The following is an 18,830-nucleotide window of genomic DNA, read 5'->3' as shown; positions in this document are numbered from 1 at the left end:
GCTGCTGTGACCATAACCTATACCTTTGTATTAGTAGGACTAGGATTCAAATGTATTCATTCAACTAGTGATTTTTAACAGTACACACAAAGCTAGAAGAAGAAATAAACTGAATGAAATTCAATCTAGATATTTAAAGAAAAAAGAGGCAATGAGTGATAAAGGGAATATAATGACTGAAAATATTGGAATTATAAATCTTCATATGCATTTAGAATACATAAAATGTAAAGGAAACCAAACAGGAGTAAGGCAACTAACATTTACTGGTTGCACAACAGAGACTGACTAGATGGAAATTAATGTCTTGCTCCTGACATTTTATGTATGTATAATAAAAAACCTTTAGTAGCATGCCAGTCTTGACTCTATTGCATCTGTAAGTGATGCACTAGCATTTCAAAACTTTTCTTCATTGTTTAATGAAGTCTGTGTGACTGTGGGGAATAAAAGCACTTACTGCATTTTGAATAAAGCATCTTGGAAGAATATTAGGATGCTGTTTAGTTTTCTTTTTTTTAAGGTTGCTAATATGAGTATAAACTGTTTGATCATCCAAATTAGAAGGTCTAGACAGGAGCAGCCTGTTTTGTTAGAAGTGTTCAGCAATGTTGGATTTCCACAGGAAATACTGACATATAGATGGGCAACTTTATGTCAGACCTCTCTGTAGATGTGGAGTTAAGTATTCTCTGTCCTTCTCCAACAAATTGTTTAGTAGAGAGGCTCACCTTTACTCTGGATAAAGTTACTGCCCAGTGTTTTGTGACCATAAAGCATAAATGGACCACACAATTGACAAGTAAAAAGCAATAGTCTAGTGCATGAAACTTGTATGCAAGGATACAAAAGAGATACTCTAATCAATGCTTTATTGGAAATCAGCTTCCTGCAAGATGCTTCAAAGATGCTGTGTTGGAAGCAAGTGCCATAAGTATACAGATTTCCACAAGAAAAAAAAAAGAAAACTCTTTTTATAGGATGCAAAGTAGGTTACATATTAGGCGTAGTTATGCAGAGATTCCAGCTTCATGGTTGGTTTTGAGAACTTACAGCATGTCATGAGTTGTTAGTGAATGATTAAAGTGAAAAATATGAACTTAAATAGAGAGGGTTGGATCCAACCAAAGTCGAAGGTATCTAAAATGTAGTGTTCTCAAGTAAGGAGCTTAGAAATGGACAAAGGACCCAGTCAGCTAGAGCTGTCTACAGGGATGATAGTAGTGAATATTCTCATTACCTTGTCCTAAATTTTCTAATGCATGACATAACATGGAGTAAGCCACTGAATCAGGTACTTTTTTAATGTATTCTTTTTTTCCCCTCACATTACCCTTTAATCATCTCCTCTTTCTTGTACCAGCCATCCCATTTGCTCATCTGTGTGTGAGGATCTGGTGCAGGATCCACCATACAAGCTGTTACTCAGGGAGTGGCAAAACTCTACCTAGGAAAAAGTTACTCATTAGTTAAAATTGCATTAGCAGCTGTACAGCTGCACCAAGATGATACCGGACATCAAAGCATGGGGATTCTAGCAAATAATCTGACATAACACCACTACCACAGAAGATGAAAGAGAATAAAGTGCAGGTAGCCACAACTGAGCAGTAGCACTGTTATACACGAGGTTTTAGTGAAGAAACAGTGATTGGTGAATCATGCTTATGAACAGCATCAGTATCTTACTTAAACTAACCTATTCTCTTGGAAGTAGGAAAAATAGAACTGAAAGCTCTTGAAAACAAAACAGGACATTAATGGTGATGCTCTCTTTGTACTGATAAAAACAAATCTGGAGTACAGACACGAGTAAAAAAAGAAAGGAAAAACACCATACAAAAACGTGTCATTTAATGCTGAATCCAAATTATAACTGGCTATTATAATCCAGGAGGTGAAAAGCAGGGTTGTGGAAAGGCTACATACTCAGAAGTGGTACAGCAGAATTATACCCAGGCCCAGTAACCAATTTAGTAACCGCACCTACCAGTTCCATAAAGAAAGACTCTTGTGTAGCCTACAACAAACCCTTGTCCAGATCTTTATCCATGTCCCATAACAAAGGAAATACTTTATTACTTTCATGTTTAAACTTGTTTTCAGAACCTCCTTTTTGTTCTACAGCTTACATTTCAAGTGGAATGGAATCATTACCACTTACCTGCTTCTGATATGAATTTTCAGAAAAAAATCTTAAAACTAGTACTTTTGTTTTAATGACTTTGAATTAAGAACAGATAGATTAATATTAAAATAATGTAAAACTTAAACTTCTTGCCCTCAAAAAGTCTTGAAAGATTAACACATAAGGTAAGCAATAATGCATCCAACATGTTAATTATCCTTACAAAAGAAAAAAGGAAAATATTCTAGTCTGGAAGGAAAGGATCTTCTATAGTAGCATTTGTTATTCTTCCAGATGAGGTAGATAACCAAAATGATTGAATGATGCAGGCAGTTAAAAATACTACTATGGTGTTCAGCTTGTTAATTCATAAGACAAAATAAAAGAAAATCATATTGTAGAAATTAGTGAAAGAAACTGAAATGGATCAACTGTTTTTCAGAATTATCACAGAATGCCACAGGAAATGGATTTTACCAATAGAACAGGTTGACGAGGTTTGGCTTCTGTCTACATAAAACAGGGTGGTGCTGCCTGTGTTATGAATATTGCATTAATGTAACACTGTATGAAAATGTTAGCGATATTATATCCATTATGATAAGAGAACAATCAAGTTTTACAAATACTGTATTCATTACAGGGATCTAAACACCTCAACTTTCTATTTTTCTATTCATATTTACCTAACTGATCACTTGGCAATGAAAGCAAGACTTTCCATTTACCATGAGAGTTTGTAGGACCACTAGTGAAACTCTTCAATGGTATTTGCTTTTACCTAAGAGTAAAAACTTGCATCCTCGCCAAAGGGAAATACTACAGCCAATTTCCTTTCTTTTGTTCCTTCTTACTACACTGCTCAGGAACGTACTTCTGACTTTGCAGTCACAGCCCTCAAATTCTAATATCTACAGATTCCTATCGCTAGTCAATCAAGCCAATTAATGCAGGTAGAAAAATACTAAAGTTACCTTTCACTTACAAAAATTCACTTCTCTCATAATACTCATATAGTGTGAATAGCTCACGGTGCAAGCAGCATTTAAGCCAGTATTGCCTAGTAGTAAAACACTTATTTATATGTATAAAATAGTAAACTGTAAAATGAAATACATTTATGTGAAATTAGTTGGTTTACAGACTGTGAAACTGTTATACAATTCAGTAAGCCTATAAAATGACCAAACAGCAAAATGTGAAAGATGGCAGTAGCAACCCTGCTTTACAAATCAGGGTGGTTGCAGTATGATCAGATCAGTAAGCATGATTCACTGAAAACTTACTTCATGATAACCATATGAAAATGATAAGAAAAATGGAAAGGGACAAATACAAGGCACCAGACAATACCTTTGGCACAGTGTGCACACATATTGGTTTCCTCTAATGTGCATAACAAGGAAAAAGGATGTTTGGGGAAGCAAAAACAATCTGTGCCCATTGTGGGAAGCATCTAATGTCTGAACCTCCCAATTCTATCCCCTACTGTTGGATATATCAATAACTACAGAAGTGAGGGAGAGAAAAACAACTTTTTTTGCCACTGGAAGACTGATTGTAGGAGTTTTGGACAAAAATATATATAAGCAATCCACTACACATATGTTCTAGTCAAAAGCCTAACTTAAATGGAAGAACATTTTGGTTATGCAAACTGATTGACAATGTATTGCACCAGACAATTAAGCAAGTAATAACCAAAGTAAATTTTAAGCAGTTACAAATCCTTATTACAAATGTGTGTGTGTATGTATGTACTGACTGCCTATAATGTGAACATATGCTGAATCAAGACAAATACATATTGACTCCCCTTTCATTTCATCCCTACGAATGGGAGAAGCAGAGTCCTTTCTAAAAGTTAATTTTCAAGTTGTGATGAGAAAGGACTCAATTAGTAAATTCAGAATAGAATTTAAAGTTTTAGAGCAGATCGATGATCTAATAAATGCATGCCATTTTCATGCGGGGTGTGTGTGTGTAAGCAAAACAGAACAAGAATATGTGTGTGTATGTATATATATGTATATACACATTTCCCTCCAAAAATATTTTGGGTTTCTTTTTTTGGTTGCATGTGGCGAGGACTTTACTCATAGATGTGCAGTTGACTGTTAATGCTTCTGTTGTTGACCTTTTGTGGTTGACGTTCTTGAAGTTGACATTGTGGTATGTTGACATAAAGTAATCTCATATAAATACCACACACATAACTTTCGGTGTTATATCATTAGAGAGCTTCTACCATGTGACTACTAATAATACACAGTAGTTATTAAAGGATACAATCTTAAGTTAAGGAAGATGACCAGAGTTTGACAAGCTAGAAGGATACAAACCCAACACACACACATAAGTATGGGTGCCTCCACTTAGGTGTTATCACCAATGAAAACTGCAAATCCAAGGTGTCAGCTTAAGACTGACAACTGTAAACAAACTACCAGACTATGAGAAATATGGCTATGAAAAAGCAGGCTATCTTTAGAAAGGCTTATGCTCCATGCTACAAGTTCTGAATACTATCTGTATGCTGAGGAAAGACAACACAGTTCAATTAATATCCTTCTTCAGGTGTTTAAATAGTTTTGTACAGTACTACATCTACAACCATGTAAGAAAGCTCTCTTTGTCTATCTTGGTTGCAGCAAGAACTGATTCCATATCAATGAGTAAGTCAGAGTTAAGTGCGTCCTGTAGGCTTGGCATCAGTTCTCCTTCCACATTCATAGCCTCTTCCTCTAGTACTTCATGATCCACATTAGCTCCTGAACTATTTTCTGCACAGCTTTGGAACTGGTTCTGTTGTGACATCACATTGTTTTGTCCAACAATTTCACCTACGTATAATAAAAAAAGAAAAAGAAAAAAGAAAGCACTTACTACAACGTACGAATACGCAATTCAGCCTACTCAGTCCATTCATGAAAATGTTAATCAGGGTCAGACTACAACACAGCTATAACAGAATTCAAATGAGGAAAAAGTATTCTGAAGCACTAAACTCAAAAGGCATGCATGCTTCATAAAGGGGCTTTGGACCTGCACAGCCTCTCAGGTTATATATCACACAGCAGGACTCTGCCATCATAAACTCTGTGATGGCTGCAAGTATTACTTAATATTAATAATGCCAGCACCACTCAAAGTTATAATCATTCATCCTGATACTATACTCAAACTTAATTTGCTTCAACCTTTTCTTGTGATTCCATCTGATGCAAGTTACTACTATGAATGACAAATTGTGGTTTGCTTTCCTTTATGTGGTACTGAAATAATGTCACTAAGTTATTGAACCCTAAAGTACAATTTACTATTATGAAGATGAAAATTTAAGCAAGGATAAGAGACTTGACTATCCTGGACCTTCCGTTACCAACACAAGTCCAATATCTCCACGGACACTGGAAACATGGATCTATATCTTCACCAACAGACGATCAAAACAGAGGCAGGTTAATAACACAGAACCTCTCAGAATTCCCAAACCTCTGGAATAAACTTCTCTTGCATTTTAAGCAGTATGACTCACTACCTTCCTTTAAACATAATCTAAATGACTGGATGAGTAACCACCAATTTACACCAGAATTGACTGGTATGGCCCACCCAGAGAAAGGGAGCACATCCTAAGGTAGGGTACTGGCAAGGCAAGAGTGATGATAAGATTTAGTGGACTTGAAATATCTGTAAAATCCATCAAGCTATAAAGTATCAAGCAAAAACTGCAGTTTAACCAGCATTACTCAATATTGTTCTAGTCATGTTGTTGTTTGTCTTTCGGCTTTTCCTGGTTAGGGGTCGCCACAGCGGAACTCCGGTCCGCTAATGATTGGCAGTTGGTTTTTATGGTGTTGAGTTGCCAGCCCAACGCCCAACCTTCAATGAAGGCACGCCCATGCAACACATGTCTTTTGAACGCCCACTCAACCGCTGGGAGGACATGCAGACTCCACACAGAAGGCACTCCCAACCCAAGCCGAGAATCGAATGGGAGAACCTCTTGCTGCGAGGCAACAATGCTACTGCTGCACCACTGTGGAAGTAGTATTGTTCTAGTCATACTAGTACCATTTTAAATATTTGGGATTGTGTCCTGATTTTGGCTCTCTTTCAACCTACACAGTGATGTATAACAATACTTTCTTCATCTGGAAAGAAAAAAAACTCTCCTTAGATGTGGACAAAAATAAGCACCCCCCCACCGGTGGCCTAGAATTCACAGTCAAATTATTTCATGTAGAACTCTGATTAGATAGAATATTTAGGTAAAATTTTCTGTCCTGTTGATGACCATTGTCTGCCCACAGCTGGAGGAATCTGGCTACCCCAGCACTAAAAAATATCTTTGTCTCTTTAATGTGCAACCTTAATTACACAAAATGAGAAACTTCTTTACTGAATACATTTATATAAATGAAAACAAACCATATTGACATATTTTCAGTTGCAAAGATTGTATGTCACATATAAACTTCTGTACAGCCACTGTTATCCAATCATTATACAGCTCATCTTGTTTCCTGCTGTCTCTTAAACCTCATTCCTCCTCCAAAACATTCTGCATGTACTGCTCTCACAATTCCTATTTTTCTATGCAATTTGCTTTTTTTTACTAAAGATCACACTTCCACTTCTTTTCTCTCTCTGTTACTACAGTCACTACTTTTAGTAGGCTAGATTTAAATTTTGATTTCCCTTTTCTAGTGATTGCTTTTTTGGCAGCCACAAGAATTAAACTCAGCAAGACCTTATTATGAACAGGCAATTCCAATTCTGTATCGCTGCCTAAAAAAGAACAAAAAATTCCTTTGTTACACCTATTTGCTCACCCAACATTTTAAAATCTGAATAATCCACAAGTGAAATCTCTCCACTCGACTTATTAAAATCTGCCAACTCATTATACTCCCCAAAAATATGTTCCCAATTACCTGTTTCTCCCCATCACACCTCCATTTGTAATCTACCAGAAGAGAAATTCTTTGGCATCTTCTTGAGGTATAAAATACCTATGCAAACACCCCTATGCAAAAATCCTAACTCCTCTAGACTTGGTTGCATACTTAGGAGTTATACATATATCTTTCTATTGTTTCTTTTTGAACTGCTTATCCAGTCTCTCTTCCCAATCCTTTCTAACCTGCTCTGATTAATCCTGTAGTTATCATGCATTATTTTATATGCCCTATTAATTATCCCTTTTTTAAACAGCAGCTTCTGTTCCCGATTCTACTAAAACTCTACCAGTGCTGATCTTTCACTTAGGATCTCTTATTTCTATATCTTTGCCTAAACTCAGATATCAATCCTTGACAGGGCAGGTAATCTCTAGCCTGCAGTCCAAATGTATTTTTGGCCAATTCCCATTCTATTCCCTTTCCCCTGTCTAGCTATCTACTCCCAACGCCTTGGCTCCTTTGCCAGTTTCCTGGCTGTGAAAAACAACTGCCTCTTGTTTATTCTCTGTAACCCTAACTGCAGTTATCACTACTGGCAGAATCTCTTTTCTCCACTCCCATGTTGGCTAAGTTCTTAAAATACATTCTGATACTTTATGAAAACAATACAATATTATATAATATTCTTTCTCCCTTTTAATTTCTCCAAGTCTTTTGGGTTTCTATTACCATGACGGGAATGGACCCCGTTCCTAAGTCAAAGTATGATGAAAGTTCATGAAATTAGTATTGTTTCGATCTTTGATGTCAGCCAAAAGTGCTCTTTGCAGCATCTACAATGTGCCCAGAAATGACTCCTGCAATTCGTACGGGGTTACATGTAGTTACATGTATTGGTAACATATCTAAATATGATTGTAGATTCTTTTTTTTATAAGACTCATTGCTCCTACTACGATTGAAACTGTCTGGGTATCTTTCTTCCACATTGCTCTTGTTTCTGCCTGCAGATCCTGATATTTTATGACTTTGTGTGTCTCTGTATGCAAGACACTGTAGTTATTGGGTGTGGCAATTTCAATGATCGATGCTACTTTTGTCTTCTTTCATGGACCACTATATTCGTTTTTCTAGCATCTGTCTTTTGAACTTTTGGTAATGGACGATCCCATGTGATGCAGACTTCATTTTCTATGATGCTTTGTGGCTCATGTTTCCAGTGTTTTCCAGCCTCTTCAATACCATAATGTTTGCAGAATTCCCAGTGCAACAATCTTGCCACATTATACATTTCAGTCTACAGTCCATAATATTAAATATAATAATATAATAAGATACACAATAATATTCTGTATGGTTACTATTATATTTTTTAAGGATCTGCATCCAAAATCCCAGTATCTCATTTTTTGTACTTCCCCTCATTTCATCATTATATCGTTCCACTTTCAATTATAGCTTTCTGCTTGTTCTATGTATAGAAGCCTTAAATGTGTAGCTCTGAAATACCCCTTCCAATCAGGTAATCCAAAACTACCTTGTATTACTAGAAGGATTAACATAAATAAGAACAAGAAAGTCCAAGCAACTATTGCATCCACACACAAATTTAATTTAAAGTGCTTTTCGTCTGTTTACTAGCAGACTTCATCAGAAGTTACAATACCACATAGAAATCTTAATTAAATATAATAAACACCAAAAAACGCGGGATAATTAATCAATTAACAAATACATCAAGTACCCATTCAAACAGATCATATGTAAACAACCCTGACTCGCAGGTAAATACAATGAACTAAAACTTATTAAAAATACAAGATATAATCTAAGTCTGCAATAATAATTGAAACATTACTCCACAATCTAAATAAAAAATAAAATAAGGAAAAATTACACATTACACTACTTAAAATATGCATTTGACTATAAATAAGTTTATCTAGCCCAGTTATACCTTAACATAAAAATTACCTCTGCAAACGCCTAAGTTTTAGAATACTACTAATTGAGCATGCTTCACTTAATCCAGGTACATTACATGCATCCAGTTTTATTTGCCACTTCAATTCTAGTTCTTCTAGTCTGAAAGCAAACGGACCACCCCGAAAATCATGTTTAATACTGTCAATGACTAAAAATTTAAAGTGGTGGTTACTGTGAACAGAAACATGCTTAGCAAGTGCGTTGTCTAGTTTATTATGGCTTATAGCGTAAAGGTGCTCATACATCCTATCACGGAGCCTATGCTCCGTTTTCCCCACACAGAATGCAGAGCAACACATGCACTTTGCTACATAAACAACCACACTTGAATTACAGTTCAATTTTCCATGTAGAGTATGTTTATAGCCATTAACTGTAAAACAGCTAGTCGCATCCACATATTTACAAAAATTGCATGACTCACATTTAAACATACCTAACATCAAATAGTTTAGAAGTCTGTGTTTCTAACAATTCTTTCAAATTTCTTCCCCGTTTAAATACTACATTTGGGGAATCACCAAGTTTACTCAACAAAGCCCGATTGCATCTAAACAGCTCCCAGTTTTTCTTAATAATTTTAACACAAGAACTACTTTGCAAACTAAATGTAGTTATAAAGCTACAATGTCCTAGGCATTCCTTTCTGTAAAGCAATTCATTATTATGCTTAGGTGATTGGACAAGGTCATCAGTTTGGGGGCCCTCTAAGGCCGGTTTATTCCCAGCTAGTATAGGCTAAAACAAGAGATTAGCTCTTTTTATTCTTACTTCCACTATCAGTGCATCCAACAAAGATTCAGGGTACCCTCTATGCAGAAATGCTGTTTTCAAAAAAAACACATTCCTCCTGAAAGTCCTCAACAAGGGTGGAAATCCGTGAGGCTCTAACTTATTTAGTTTTTTGTGTTTGTTGCATTTATAGAAGGATTACCATCCGATGTGACTCTTGCACTATTTCCTTTCCAAATAAAACCCTTCAACTCTTTATTAACTGATATCCACAACTTCTCTGGTTGATAAAAATATGCCTGACCTGTGTATGTAACTACAGGGACTAAAAAATTTTAACTTCTTGCATCCTGATATCCAGATATCCATAAAGCAGAGCTTCCAGTTTCACAGTTTTTGTATTACCTTTTTTTCAGTCTCTTACCACATATCCTTATCTGCCATAACAGAATCCCTTTTAACCCATACTCCTAAGTACTTTTTTATCATGTCCCCATAAATATGGGTATTGCTGAACCAACTCACGTGGTATGTAGTTTACACCCATTGCCATTGTTTTATTCATTAATTTTGCATCACAAAAAGACTTGAAACTGACTCAGAATGCTCCATAACAGAGAAATATCCTATTCTAGTTTTATTCAATACAAAATAATATCATCTTCAAATAAAGACAACTTTTCCTGGTTACTATACCAATTATATCCTTGAATTTCTGAGTCTCTTGTTTTCTTTGACAATGGTTTTAAAATATAACACAAATAAAGGAGAAAGAAGACATCCCTGGCTGATTCCTCTGTTCAAACAGAACTTATCAGACAGGAACCCCCCCCCCGATTCTGTGTTTAAACAGAACTTATCAGAAAGGAACCTCCCACTTTAATGTTTGCCTCTGATCCCTCATATGTCCCTCACATTAACCTTATTAGTGTGTCAGGGAATGCAAATGCTCCATTGCCTTACTGATAAAATCCTAGCTTACTCCATTAAATTCTTTATCTCCATCAAGATTTTTTTACTTTTGGTGATTAAAAGCTCGCTTCACAGCCAGGACAGCCAGCAGCCATAGACCCTCTCTACCCTATAGCTAGCATACTTTCTCTTCTCACCAGCACAAGCCCCTACTCCCGAGTATTTTCTCCCTTCCCAATTCCTTGATCAGCCTTTCTCCCAGATAGAACTTCCACTGTAATACATGACTTGTCCACTAGGTGGCACCCTTACTACAGTCAGTCCCACACCTTATTTATTTAGCCCTCTGGCTTATAATATTAATGCATCTCAACTCGGTTATTCTAAGCCCTGCTTTTAACATACTCTCAGCTTTAAATCCTACTTTTACAATTATCATCTAGCTATTCTCTAACCTGCTCTACTACTGTATTCCCGCTTATCTATACATAACTAAACTTACCTTAATAAACCTCTTCCAGTGATTGTTCCTCTCAAGCTCCTTCCTTCTTTTGTCTACCTGCTCCATTTGCCCTGCGGGCTCACTCCGCTCCCTTACCCTACCCCCATATCCCAACCACCCTCAGAGGTCCTACCTTTATTCATCACATACCCCTCCATCCTACCTAATTACCCAATAGCAGCTCCTTCCTCTCCACCAAACATAGGAATTTTCCCTCCCCTTTCCTCCCAATCACTACCTTCTCACTTAAACTCTCTTCACTTCTTCCTCCCTCCATAAACAATTAAAACAGTCTTCTTTCTCCTCCTATACCTTCACTGCTTCACAGACATCCTCCTTTCTCCTTATCCTCTTATACCATTCTCCTATTTTTCAATATGCATTTCTTAAGTTACCACTCTCTCTACACCCCTTGCCTTCTCCTTGTCTTCCTAATTCCTCTCTACTACTCCAGCTCATTCTCCTTCACTGCTTATGTAATATTACCTACAAAAATATCCTCCTCACAACCCCACCTTCACCTACAATCCTTCTCACATTTCTACTCAATCTCTTCCTCACTTATACAGCCCAACCCACTTCACCTATTCCACCTTAAAATCTTTTCCTCTACAATTAAGATACTGTCTCCTAAACTACTCCTGGATTTTCCAAAACTCACATTATTTAAACTCAAATGGCTAAAGGATACCTCCTTCAACAATCTAGCCCTTGCTGGAGATATCCACCCCAACCCTAGTCCTAGTCCCCCTACTTGCAACACCTAGCCCCTACCTCCTTCCTCCTCCCACAACACCCTAAAAATCTTTACCATGAACGCCCAGAGTCTTAACAACAAAGTTCATCACTTTCAAGCTTGGCTATGCCACAACCAACCAGACATCTTAGCAATCTCTGAAACTTGGCTCAAACCCCATATCTCAGATGCTGAGATCCTACCCCCAGGATTCAATATTCTCAGAAATGACCGACCAAATAAGAAAGGGGTTGGCTCTGCCTTAGTATGCTCCTACCTCCTCACCTTAATACCCCTCAAACTCCAATTCCACATTTCCAGAACACAGAATTGACTGCTGGACTACTAAAAATGAATACACACAAGAACATCTGCATAATAGTCCTTTATCTCTCTCCTGGTAACAATATCTCTACCCTTGAGGATATTTTCCTATGGGCCTCTACTGAAATCAAGTATGAAACTTATATTTTAGATGATGTAAATATTGACTGTAACAAAATTAATAGCACCTCTCCCTCCCTAACCATCAACCTCTATAACTTCTCTCAGATAATTCAGTCACCTGAACTAACAAAGTACATTCCCCTGGTTCCACTTAGAATGGATCTTAGTCTCTGATCCTAATAAAATAAACAACTCTGGCACAACTCCTGATTCCATCAACGACCATTTCCCAGCTTACATTCATCGCACAACGACCTCTTCCCCTCACCAGCACCAATATATTTATACCCATAACCTAAGTAATTTCAACCCCACATCATTCTCAAACATTCTCAAACAAATGAACTGGCAAATACTAAACTCCCTTCCTCTTGACAATGCTATAGAACACTTCAACTCTGTCTTCCTACACACTCTAAACTCCCTTGCCCCTCTTAGACACAAGAATGTAAAAACTAATACAGATCCTTGGATATCCAAAGATACTAAGAAAATTATGCACCAAATGGACAAACTTTGGAAGCTCTACCAAAAAGATAAACTTCCCAATACCCTGCCACAATACAAACAGCAATGTAACCTAGCAAAACTGCTAATAACCAAGGACAAAAAGTCCTACTACATCAAACTCCAGTTCAACAACAACAAAAACCCCAAGCAATTCTGGAAATCAATAAACTCACTGCTTAATCCAGGATCCAAAAATAATCCTTGTCCTGACCCAAGCAAATTGGAACTTGATCTAGCCTCTGATTTTAACTCATTCTTCTTAGAAACTATTTATGACCTGACCAGGACCTTCTCCAACATTAACCCTCCAGCACCTTTCTCTTCCTCATCCAACCCCACTAATAACTCTTCCCCTTGTTTGACTTCAAACCTGCCTCTACTAACTCCATAAAAAGACTTCTATCCAAACTTAAATCATGCTCTAATGCTCCTGACAACATTCCCTCTGCCTTTCTAAAATGTGCTGCTGATGCCTTATCTCTCCCAATCAGTATTATAATCAACAGATCTATTAAGGAATCTTACATCCCCAAACTCTGGCGCTCAGTCTCTATTCTTTACTCTTCATAAAGGAGGCAAAAACACCAGCATCTCTAACTTCCACCCTATCGCTCTGCTCTCTCTAATCTCTAAAATCCTTGAAAAGTGCATTCACCTTCAACTTATGCCTTACCTGGCCCATAACAATCTTCTTACACCTACATAACATGATTTTCACCCAGGTCATAGTACTATAATTGCTCTACTCTCTTTCTTAGAAACAGTCAATCTAGCCTGGGACTCTGGACATCTAGTCTCTACTGTTCTGCTCGATCTGTTGAAAGCACTCAACACTGTTTCACACAAACACTTTCTTTATCACCTCTCAAATCTCCATCTCTTCCCCAAACACTATGTCCTGGTTCTCCAGTTACCTATCAGATAGAACTCAGGCAGTCAAATGGAAGTACTCTACCTCTTCCTTTTTACCTACCCCAACTGGCGTACCACAGGGATCTATCCTAGGGCCCATGCTTTTCTATATCTTCATAAACAACTTTCACGCTGCCATTCCTGACTCCAAAACTATTCAATATGTAGATGATTCTACCTTAGTCTGCTCTGCCTCTAACCTCTCAGAATTGCTGTCTAAAACACAAACTGCCTTCTCAAACACCAAAAATTGAATGCGCCAAAACCACCTCTCTCTCAATGCAAACAAATCAAAAATTCTACTTTTCCCTCCCACAAAGTCATTCTCCTACAACAAAAATGCCTTCAAAGTGCTAAGTCAGACTAATTCAGCTATAGAAGTGGTTCCTTCCGCTAAACTACTTGGTGTTACTATTGACAAACATCTCAAGTTCGATATCCATATTCAACAAAATATTAAGAAAATCCTCCAAAAGCTAGGTATGTTGTATAGGAACAATCTCTTCCTCTCTTATACTACTAGGAATACTCTAGCCACCACTTATCTACTGCCTTCCTTATTATATGGAGACCCCCTGCTAACTAACCTATCCTCCTCTATTTCCTCCAAACTAGAAAACTGCTATAATAAAATCTCAAAATTTGCTACCAAATCTAAACCTTCTACCCATCACTGCCTTACCCTAAGATCACTAAAGTGGCTTGAACTCCCAAACTACTTAGACTTCCTCCAACTCACCACTGCACACAGACTTGTATATCACCCAACTAAGTGTCCAGCGCTAACTAATATCCTCCCCCATTACACCCCCAATAGAACTCTTAGATCAGAGCATGAAAACCTAATTGCTATCCCCAAACCCAAAAGTACAGCAGGCCAACTTCTCCTCGCTGTCTCTCTAGGCAAAAAATGGAATTCCCTTCCTCACTCTCTAAGAACCATCCCAAACTTAGAAAACTTCAAAACTCAGCTTACCAAACACCTGGCCACAAAATGGAAATGCAATTGCCACCATCCAACCTAATCTTCCTTAGTCCATTCCCCTGGGGTTTTTTCCCACTCTGGTTCCTAAGCCCTCAACAACTCTCCTTCAGCTATGCTCCTGGGGGGTTTCCCCTTCAGGTTCCTAAGACCTCAATAACTCTCCTTTTGCTATGCTCCCACGAGCATTTTCTAAGCTCTCCCTTCTCCATTAGCTATCAATAACTATCAATACAATAACAAAAGCTATTGATAACCTCAATAACTCTCCTTCAGCTATGCTCCCACGAGCATTTTCTTTGCTCTCCTTTCTCTATTAGCTGCTTATTTCTTATGGTTCTACATTGTAAATACTGTATACAGCTTTCCATTACTAATTTCTTTTCTGAAATTGTGCATGTATAGTGTATCCTCATTTTACTTAAAAGTATGTATATATAACATCTCACCTAATATCTGAGTGTGCACACTAAAGAAAATGTATAAACAATAAGTCCACACTCAATGCTTTTATGCTTATTATGCATATTTTCAAGGTACTTACTTGTAAATGTTTCCATATTATGTAAGACTGACATCCGTGTATTTCTGTACCTTATCTGTATTATGTACCTTGGAGCTTTTCTCCCCAGGCCTCCACTGCAAAACAGGTCACTCTGACCCAGTGGACTTCACCGGTAAATCAAACTGGAAATAAATAATAAAATAAGAACCACCAACAAAAGTGGTATTTTCTTACATCCTCTTTCCCCTCTGGTTCATTATTGTTCAATTAATGTTGTCAAATGTTTGCCTCACTCCACAAAAGCAAACTGATCCATATCTATCAATTTTAGCAACAACTCTGCCATTTCGTTAGACATTATACACATCAACACTTTATAATCACAGTTTAGAATCAAAATAAGAATGAAGCTTGCTCTGAGAGGTCTTTACCATATTTAGGTATTCCAGCTATCACAGCTTTCTTACAGGATGTTGGTGCTTCTACTCCTTTTAAAATACTGTAAACAAAACCTTCCAGATCTTTATCAATTTCTTCCCTCCTGGCTTCCAAATGTCCATAGGAATACCATCTATTTCTGGAGACTCTCCTGTAGATTGGTTACATATCACCATTTTTATCTCATCTCCTATCTTAACTATTAATATTGTGCAAATAAACTTACTTCCAATTTATCAACCTACTTACTAAGATCACAATGTGAAGCTGCAATGATTCTTCACAGACTCAAAAACACCTTCAAGTTAGCATCTGGAGTAATCTCCCAGAGTGCGACAGTACCATTCAAATCTGTCATCCTTCAACACGGACTGTTCACTTACCTAACTACCCAAACTGTTTTCTCTCAGATAAAGGAAAATAGACAAGTCTTCACACACTTTTCTTTTACTGCTTGAACAGTTTACTGTTGTGAAGCATTCTGTAGTGACATGAACAATGATGTCAAATGTGTTTACCTTATTTCAGTTTGGTTGCACCTACAGTTTTACTTCACATTTTAATCTGTTTGATTTCTGATAATGTAATCTTGTGTTATGCATGCTTTACAGCCCTGGGTGGGGTTGAATAGGGTCCCTTTGAGTAGCCTACATATATGATTCATAAAATCTTAATTTTAGACATTTAAATAGAGGAAAACTGCACTATAACTGAAACATTTCTGATTCTGAATCAAGTACTAAAATGTGGCATTAAATAATTGTTTTGGAAAGAAATATTAAATTAAACCTCTTAAATCATAAACTGTTAAAATCCTGGAATATGAAGCCTCTGACCAATAAAATGTATGGACTGCTCCTATTACACAGTTACGAAAATTAGCTCTACTCTTTTTCTGAGGCAATCCTCAAGCTGTCCTGTGGGGTCATGTATTACCTGTATGTTACTATGAAACCTGTGGATTTAAATACTAGGATATACAATATTAACAAGATCAACTGACACATGACTAGACTGAAACTAATGAAAGCAGATCTATATAGTGTTGAATGCTTACTGGTCCTCTTTACATTTTTAACTGCACTGTTAAGTTCTTTATTGACTGAGCTGTTCTCCCAGGATCTTTGCAATCAGGCCTAGCCTTGTCTGTAGGCAAACTAGACAACTGCCTAGGGTGCTATGCTTGGAAAGGCACTCTCTTCAATTTATTTTTTTACAGCAAAGAAATATATTGTCTCATTGCTGTAATAAAATAAAACACAGCACTCTGCTACATCAAAACATGCTCACCCCTCAGTGTGACAGGCAGTCCAGGGCCAGTTGTTCCACCTGACTTGATCATTGAAGTCAAGCAATGCCACGTTAGACTTGAGTGTTCCGAGGTCATGGAGTACAGACCTTGCAACATTCCAAGTGGTGGTCATGAAGTGGTGGCACTCACAATACTGAGCATCTGCATGAATGTCATGCATTTGTTATAAATAAAAGCTTTAAACTCTAATCTCTGGTTTTATCTGATCAGCTGTAGCTTCAGCCTGGCAGTTGTGGCAGTTTGCAAAATTATGAACAGCTGACAAGGATGGTACAAGATAGAAAGCAGTGAGGAAATTATTGTTTTTCTGTGATGCTGGCAGCGATTAAGCAGATTTGTTTTGCAATAGTTACAGATTTATGATTTGTGCAGAGCAACTTGGAATACTTTTGTGTGTGGCAACTTATCTGTGTGGACTAGCAAGGGCAAAACTTATTACATGGCCAATCAGACATGTCACTCAACTGTCCACATTTTTGCTTCATATTTTGGTCTGTTCCTCATACAATATGTGGTTTTCTGGCATATCATTGAGAACTGAAGTCATTAAATAATGACAGACTGAGTTTCAGACAACAACCCCTTTTTCACATTTTCCACATGGGGTCAATGAACTGTTGCCATCTCTCTCTATCCAGTGCCACTCTTCTTGCCTTCTTCAACACTCAAGCCCGACTGTCACAGGTCCTCTCTCACACAATCTATCCATCACATTGCTGGATGCCCTCATTTCCTCTTGCTTTCTTCCTGTCTGTCCAAAATCATCTTCACCAGACTGTTTTCAGCTTTTCTGCACGTCTGTAAAAATGTAATCTGCTCTCTCTGAACTTTTCTGCAACTGGAGCAAGTTTGGCTTCTGCTGTAATGTCCTCACTTCTTATTCTGCTCCACAGTGTGCATCCTACCATCCATCTCGGGCACTTCATCTCTAGCTTCCTTAGCTACTCTGCCTTTACTGCCCAGGTTTCTATACCATAGTAGTAGTAACTGGTCACATCGCTGTTTTGTACCGCTTACATTTGAGCTTCTTTGGCATTCTTCTGTCATATACACCTGACACTGTGTGCCAGTTGGCTGCAGCATCTCTGATTCTAGCTTTGACCTCCTCATTCAGACTTCTTCCAGACACTTGAAGTTTTGAAGTTGTTAACCTGTTCCACTATTTTCCCTTTCTCAATTCTCAGCTTCTTCTGAACTCCACTGTTTGTTGCCATTACAAATTTCTTATGTGTACTCAGTTTCATCCCATGTGACTTCAGTTTTGCATTCTATTTCCCTGTCCTTAGTTGAAGTTCTTGCTCAGACTTTGTCTGCAATGTCACATCATCTGCATACAGCAACTTTGTTGATCAGTCTTCACTGACCTGTTTGCTAATGCAGTCCATCACCAGTGTGAACAGCAGTGGGCTCAGAGGTGAACCATGGTGCACACCCACTCCCATTGGTAACCTCTCTGTGAGACTGAACACTGTTCATACTTGAGTCATTGGGTCCTTGTACATAGCTTGCACTAATTCTACCAATGTTTTTTGGGACTTCAGACCACCGCAGGACTGCCCATATCAGCTTTATGGGGACCATTTCATATGGTTACTCCAAGTCTAGGAATTCCCATCTAGACTTTTTCCTCATCTCTAGCTTCTTCTCAACTAATTGCAAACATCCGATCAGTTGTGCTCCATCTTGATCTGAATCCAAACTCCTCCCCCATCTTACTTTTTACTACTCTGCATATTCATTTATCAATCTCCCTCTCCAGAACTTTCATGCAGTGTGACAGGAGTTTGATAGCTGCTTACTCCCCTCAGTTGTGAATGTCCC

At 37.7% G+C, this 18,830-nt stretch overlaps 1 protein-coding gene across 1 annotated transcript in view; it reads right to left on the bottom strand.

The window, feature by feature from the left end:
- Positions 1 to 248: 248 nt before the first annotated feature.
- LOC122802339 (transcriptional coactivator YAP1-like) overlaps positions 249 to 18,830 on the bottom strand; it is a gene marked incomplete in the record, with an annotated part of 1,778,419 nt that continues 1,759,837 nt past the window's right edge. Inside the window, 1 exon segment of the mRNA XM_044071977.1 lies at positions 249 to 4,971. Within this exon segment, the coding sequence (XP_043927912.1) occupies positions 4,736 to 4,971 (236 nt within the window).

This window comes from Protopterus annectens, chromosome 5.part0 (genome assembly GCF_019279795.1).
Source record: "Protopterus annectens isolate FY-2018-M chromosome 5.part0, PAN1.0, whole genome shotgun sequence".
NCBI classification, from domain to species: domain Eukaryota; kingdom Metazoa; phylum Chordata; order Ceratodontiformes; family Protopteridae; genus Protopterus; species Protopterus annectens.
The sequence above is the reverse complement of the archived record's forward strand: the minus strand, read 5'-3'. Positions and strand labels throughout refer to the sequence as shown.